The following is a 6855-nucleotide window of genomic DNA, read 5'->3' on the forward strand; positions in this document are numbered from 1 at the left end:
ATCTCCAGCAAATTGAAAAAGAACAGCAAGAAAACCCGACACCCTTTAAAAAAACTGAAATTATAAAAACAAGAGCAGAAATAAATGAAATAGAAAACAAGAAGGCAATGACTTAAAACACTAATGTCAACTTGTGAAAACAGTTTAAGAGAAAAACATGACTGATAATAAAACCTTAATTATTATTATTCACTTAAAAGTGACTAATACCATGTAGCAGTTAAAACCGAGTTTGGTTACCACAATTAATATTCCTTATGATGTGACCTTTAAATTGTACTTCTTTATCATCAGTATTTTGAAGGTAAATCTGGAAGGTGTCATTCATCTCAACAGTTTAGGAATGGAGTCATTGGACATACTTTTCAATCCCAATGTTCTCCCAAGATTTAGATTAGTCAAAGATGTTGTAAAGACTCCTCTAAACATAGAAAAGGCAAAAATAACACTTTTGAAAACTAAGATGCATCTAACTCAAGATAATATTTTCAGTTACTGCATATGTATTTGAATGTTTGACAATAAAGAAGAAAAAAATTTGTCACTGAATTATGGCATTGGCTAAGAATAATAAATATACTATGTACTTCCAATATAATGAACAAATCTATCTTATAAGAAGTATACCCAGAATGCTCCTTAGAAGCAATGATGACAATGTTTGTCTCACATACTTTGGAGATGCTGTCAGGAGGAACTTATCTCTGGAGAAATGTAATATGTTGATAAAGAAAAGAGTCCATGAAAAAAGAGGAAAACCCTTAATGAAATAGACTAATACAACGGCAGCAACAATGGGCTCAAACATGGTAATACTTGTGAAAGATTGGCACATGACTAGGAAGTGTTTCATTCTGTTGTACTTAGGGTTGCTTTGAGCTAGAACTGACTTGACGGTCCTTAACAATAATTTTTCTAATAAACAGGTCCCTTCAAATGTTTTAGGATTAAAAGCTCTACAACTCTATAACAACATAGGAATTGAGTTCATTTCTAGTCATAGTGACCTTCCTTTGTTTTCTAAGGCTGTAGTCTTTACAGCAGAGGATCTGGAGGATTGAAACTGCTGATGTTTTGCTTGTTGTTGATGTTGGCGTGCACTATTGAGCTGGAACCAACATCTAGCTAAATTTGTAGTGAGTCTTCAGAAGCAATCAATTACTCGATAGGAGACTGCCCATCTTTCTTCTTGGGAACAGTTGGTGAATTTGAACTGTGGCGGTACAATTCCTTGCTACTGAGCCACCAGAGCTCAACAGCAGCAATACACTGCCATGGATCCTTTTTTTCTTTTTAAGTTGTTATGTACTGCTGAGTTGGAACCTACTCACAGATGACCAACCAATAGCTTTTCAGAGGCTGTAAATCACAAGGGATAAAATGTCCAATCTTTCCCCTTCTGAGCAGCTGGTGGATTTAAACTTTATAACTTTGAATTGAAAGCATTAATTCTGACCAGCATAGTATAGAGCTCATTTATTTTGGAATAGTAGGTGAAACTTTATAATCAATCAACCATTCATAAAATTTACACTTTATTTGAAGTTTATTAATTATACTGTTTTTAATTATTCATGCACATTTTTTAATAATCTTAATTATAATAGATTCATGAAATACATTATCTGATATGATTAATCTTAACCCAATTCATCTATTTATTAATAATTACTCCCCTGTCCCTCTCTTTCTTTTCTGTGAGTCTTCTAAGAATGGTACTATCTGTACGTAAGTCTTCCCTGAGTCGTTTTTTATAATAGCAGACTTTTATGAAATGCCATTTTTGTGATGACTTATGTGTTCAGCATAATTTCCTTTAGATTAATTCATGTTGTTTAACAAATTCTTTTTCTTTCTCAGTATGCATAATACTCTATTTTGTGAATGTGCCAGGTTTTCTGTAGCCATTAATTTATTGATGGGCACTTGAGATATTTCTGTCTCTTTACTATTAGAAATAATGTTTCAATGAACATGGATGTGTGTGTGTGTGTGTGTGTGTGTGTGTGTTATACCTTTTATTTCATTGGGATTTATATCTAGTAGTGGGATTGCATTAAAAGAAGATGGAAGGAGTATACAGAGTCACTGTACCAAAAGGAATTGATTGACCCATAAGAATTTAATGAAGCAATGTATAAGCAAGAGCCTGTGGAAGGAGGAAGATCAAGTAGCTCTGAAGGAACTGGCAAAAAAACAAAGCTCTAGGAATTGACAGAATATCAATTGACAGATATCAACAGATAGATGCTGACCTGGAGGTGCTCATCAAGCTGTGCCAAGAAATCCGGACAACATCTAGATTTGTTCCCATACCACAGAAAGGTGACCCAATAGAGTATGGAAATTATCAAACTATATAATTTATATCACATGTAAGCAAGATTCTGCTGAAAATTATCCAAAACTGACTGAAACAGAACATTAACAAAGAACTGCCAGATGTGCATGCTGGATTTAGAAGAGGATGTGGGACTAGGGATATTATAGCTAATAATAGATGACTTTTGGCTGAAAGCAGAGACTACAAGAGGAATGTCTATCTATGTTTCATTGACTATGCAAAAGCTGAAGAAGAATCCCAGAATACTTGATTGTGCTTATGCAGAACTTATACATGAACCAGGATGCAGTCATCAGAACAGAGCAAGGAAACACTGCATGGTTCAAAATTGAAAGGACTATATGCCAGGGATGTGTCCTGTCTTCATATCTTTTCAATCTATATGCAGAACAGATCTTGGGAGGCTGGGCTCTATGAAGAACAATATAGCATCAGGATTGGAAGAAGACTCATCAACAACCTGCGTTATGCAGATGACACAATCTTGCTTGCTGAAACTGAGGAGCACCTGAAGCACTTGCTGAAGAAGGTCAAGGACTGAAACCTTGACACTAAACATCAAGAAGACAAAGATTCTCACCACTGGGCTGATTGTCAGCATCATGATAGATGGTAAAGAGATTGAGATTGCTAACAGCTTCAGTTTGCTTGGCTTCACAATCAATACTCTTGGTACCAGCAGCCAGGAAATCAAAAGATGAATTACACTGGGAAAGTCTGCTGTCAGGGACCTCTCCAGAGTACTGAAGAGCAATGATGTCAGTCTGGAGACCAAGGGGCACCTGATCCAGGCCACGGTCTTCACAGTTATGTGCTATGCTTTGAAAAACTGGAAAATGTCTTGGGGTGATAGAAGGAGAGTTGATGCCTTTGAGCTGTGGTGCTGGAGAAGAGTATTGAATAAATCATGGACTGCTAGGAGAATGAAGAGGTTCATCCTAGAGAGGATGAAATCAGGCTACTCCTTGGAGACAAGGATTCTGAAGCTCCTTCTGATATACTTTGGACATGTTGCAAGGAGGAACCAATCCTTGGAGAGGGACATCATGCTTGGGAGGGTGGAAGAACTGCACAAGAGAGAAAGACTGCCAATGAGATGGATTGACTCAGTGACTGGGGTGATGGGGGTAGGTGTATCAGAGATGATAAGGTTGGCTCAGGAAAAAGCAGAGTTCAGAACTGTTGTGCATAGGGTTGCTATGAGTTGCAAGTGACTTGACAACACATAAAAAGAACAAAACACAGTAGAATTACTGGGTTAAATTATCTTTCTGTTTCTCAATTTGTAAGGAATTGTCTAACCACTTTCCATAGTGATTGTACCATTTAAAATTCCCATTGACAGTACATATTCTTTGCAAACTTTTCATAAATGCTCATCAACATTTATGGAAAATAAATAGTGATCTAATGTCTTATTGAGCTTTACTTGTGTGGCTGACTTTTGATGATGCCTCATTGCTTTGATTGCGTCTCTCTAATAGCTAATGATAGTGAGCATATCTTCATGCATTTGGTGGCTATCTGAATATCTTCTTTGAAGTATCCTTTTATGTCTTTTTCATGTCAGCCATTCTTATAATGACTTCAACAAACTGAGGAAGAGTACGGGACATTAGAATTAAACAGTTGAAAAGTTAGAACGTATTAAAATTTTGTATACTGCAGCATGCTAATGGCTATCTATATAACAATATTGTACAAAATATATTTAATGATATCAGAGACTGAAAAGAATACTTAAGACATATAACATAGCATTTTATGCCTTCTTGTTTATTTTTTTGTTTTTTTTTAATTTTTTTGCCTTCTCATTTATTTTAAAAAGTCTCATTCATTTTAGAAATAAAACTTACTTATTTTATAAAAAAGCCTTCTCATTTACTTAACAAAGCCCGGTGAGGATGAGAATTGTTTCTTCTTTAATTATAAAATTTATTAGTTTGTATAAATTTCTATCCATTGGATCTACTTAATTTCTATAAGAAATAGCATTTTTCAGATAAATACAAATTAAAAAATATGTATACACATACACATATGTATATATAAGGAGTTCTGGTAGTCTAGTGGTAAGAAGATGACTCAAATCTTGAAGGCACATAGTTTGAATCCACCAGCTGCTCCATGCTAGAAGGGTGGGCAATCTCATCCCATGCAATTAAAATTAACTGCCTCTGGAAACCTGTTGGAGTTTCAACTTTGGGTTGGTTCCAACTCAATGGTACACAACCACAACAACTATATATATCCCCTGTGAAACTGAATGCCGTTATTGCAACTAAACTACAACAAAAACACAATTTAGGTGTAAAAGTTAGGTAGAAATATATAACAATTTGTATTTTATTAACAAAAGTTATTACAACTTAGAGTCATCTTTTCTGCAGATTTCTTCTATCTACAAAGACATTCATGAAAATGTATATTGAAAATTTACATTCCATATTGGTCATGATAATCACAAAATTCTTTATGATTCATGGAATTCATCTTGTGCTTCTATCAACAAAACCTACTATGTCATGTCCTTAGAGCTTATAACTCTTCGACCCAACTTTCTCATTGCCACTTTCATATCTTTGTTCCGTAATGTATAGATAGTAGGATTTAAGACAGGGGTGACAACAAAATCCACAATGGAAAAAAATGTATCCAATGACTTAATAGGAAAAGGCCACACATAGAGAAACATACAAGGAGCAAAAAACAAAACCACTACAGTGATGTGAGCAGACAAAGTGAAGAATGCTTTGGATAAATCGTTGGAAGAATGCTGTCGAACTGTGACCAGAATGTAGATGTATGATGCAATTAAGAAAAAGAAGGTGGCCATTGATATGAAGCCACTGTTGGCAGTGACCACAAATTCTAGCTGGTAAGTATCCATGCATGCAAGTTTAATAACCCGAGGAAAATCACAGTAAAAACTACCCACATTATTAGGGCCACAGAAAGGTAAGTTTACGGCAAAAACAAACTGAGACACTGCATGAATTACCCCAATTACCCAAGCGATCACTACCAAAATGACACACATTTTGGGATTCATAATAGTTAGATAGTGGAGAGGTTTGCAGATTGCTGTGTATCTGTCATATGCCATTGCTATGAGAAGCACCATCTCAACTCCTCCCATGACGTGGATGAAGAACATTTGTATCATGCAGTTGGGGAAGGAAATGATTTTGTAGTCACTGAAAAGATCAGAAATCATCCTAGGAACTGTGGTGGATGAAAGGCCCAGGTCAATGAGTGAGAGGTTGGCCAGCAGAATGTACATGGGGGAGTGGAGGTGAGGGTCACAAAACACTGTGAATACAATGAAGACGTTTCCCAGGATAATTCCTACATAAAATAAAGAGAAAAAAAAGAAAAGAAAAAACTGCATTTCCAAGGAATGTGCAAGTCCCAGTAGTACAAATTCAGTTACTACAGAACCATTTATTTGATCCATTGAATCAGGAAGGAGGACTCTGAAACGAACTGAAAGAGAAGAAGGAAAGAATTAGAAACACTGGAAATAATATTAAATATTATAGCATTCATTTCCTAAACAACATACTCTGGAACCTCTATGAACTCTGATAAATGAGGATAATTTTAGAAAGGTTCCAGGCCTTTTGTTCATAGGGTCGCTATGAGTCGTGTTCAACTTGATGACAATCAACAACAATAACATCATCATTTAAAATTGCTTTTAAAGGTTTTATTTTGATTTGTAGGAGGCTATTTACAAAATTATGGAAACTCAAGGTATAAACAGTGCTGTTTGTACAAAGCTGCACTCAGAGACAGTCTGTTCTTTGACTGATTTAATCCTGTCACATAAACTAAATAAGCAATTTCAGAAGTTAGTAAAATTAGCACCAAATAAATTCAAGGGATTCAGGTGAAAGAAAAGATTAAATAATAAAAGGAGAAATATACAACCCTCCAAAACGTAGACTCTTCATATAAATGTATAAAAAGTTTTATTTTTTAAATAGAAAATAAGCAATGCCTTTAAGTCTAAGCTGAGAATAAAAATAAATGTAAAAATGAAGAGTAGAGAATGCCTGTGAATAGTTAACACCCTTCTTAGAGTTATTTTGTACATAACAAAACAATCTACCCAAACCAACACATAGATCACATTTCCATTTTAAATACTATGTTGTTTTTAGTTACAATTGAGTTGATTCCTATGTAAACACTAGCCAATCCCGTGCCATTACAATTGTAGCTAACTTTGAGATTATTATTGGAGCTACTACATCCATCCACCTTGTTGAGGATCTCCTTTCCATCACTGACCCTCTAATTACCAAGCATGAAGTCCTTCTCCTAAGTAGACCCTCCTGAAAACGTACTCAAAGAATGTGAGAAAAGGTTTCTGAGAAGAAACCTATCTGTACTTTTCACAAGTCACATTTGTTTGTTCTCTTGGCAGACCATGACATGGTCAAAATTCTTCACCAATATCACAATTCAAAGATATCAGTTCTTTGCTCTTTCCTACTCATTGTCCA

The 6855-nt window shown here is 35.3% G+C and overlaps 1 protein-coding gene across 1 annotated transcript; it reads right to left on the reverse strand.

Moving 5' to 3' along the window:
- Positions 1-4862: 4862 nt before the first annotated feature.
- On the reverse strand, positions 4863-5801 carry LOC102852983 (olfactory receptor 4F6-like). Its single transcript, XM_006883242.1, has one exon. The coding sequence runs from the start codon at positions 5799-5801 to the stop codon at positions 4863-4865; it is 939 nt and encodes a 312-aa protein (XP_006883304.1).
- Positions 5802-6855: the final 1054 nt, after the last annotated feature.

Source organism: Elephantulus edwardii, unplaced genomic scaffold, assembly GCF_000299155.1.
Source record: "Elephantulus edwardii isolate Elephantulus edwardi_28Jun2011 unplaced genomic scaffold, EleEdw1.0 scaffold00026, whole genome shotgun sequence".
NCBI classification, from domain to species: domain Eukaryota; kingdom Metazoa; phylum Chordata; class Mammalia; order Macroscelidea; family Macroscelididae; genus Elephantulus; species Elephantulus edwardii.

Excerpts from the sequence above, each read along its gene's own strand:
- LOC102852983 (XM_006883242.1), bottom strand. The coding sequence starts at position 5,801 with ATGGATCAAATAAATGGTTCTGTAGTAACTGAATTTGTACTACTGGGA.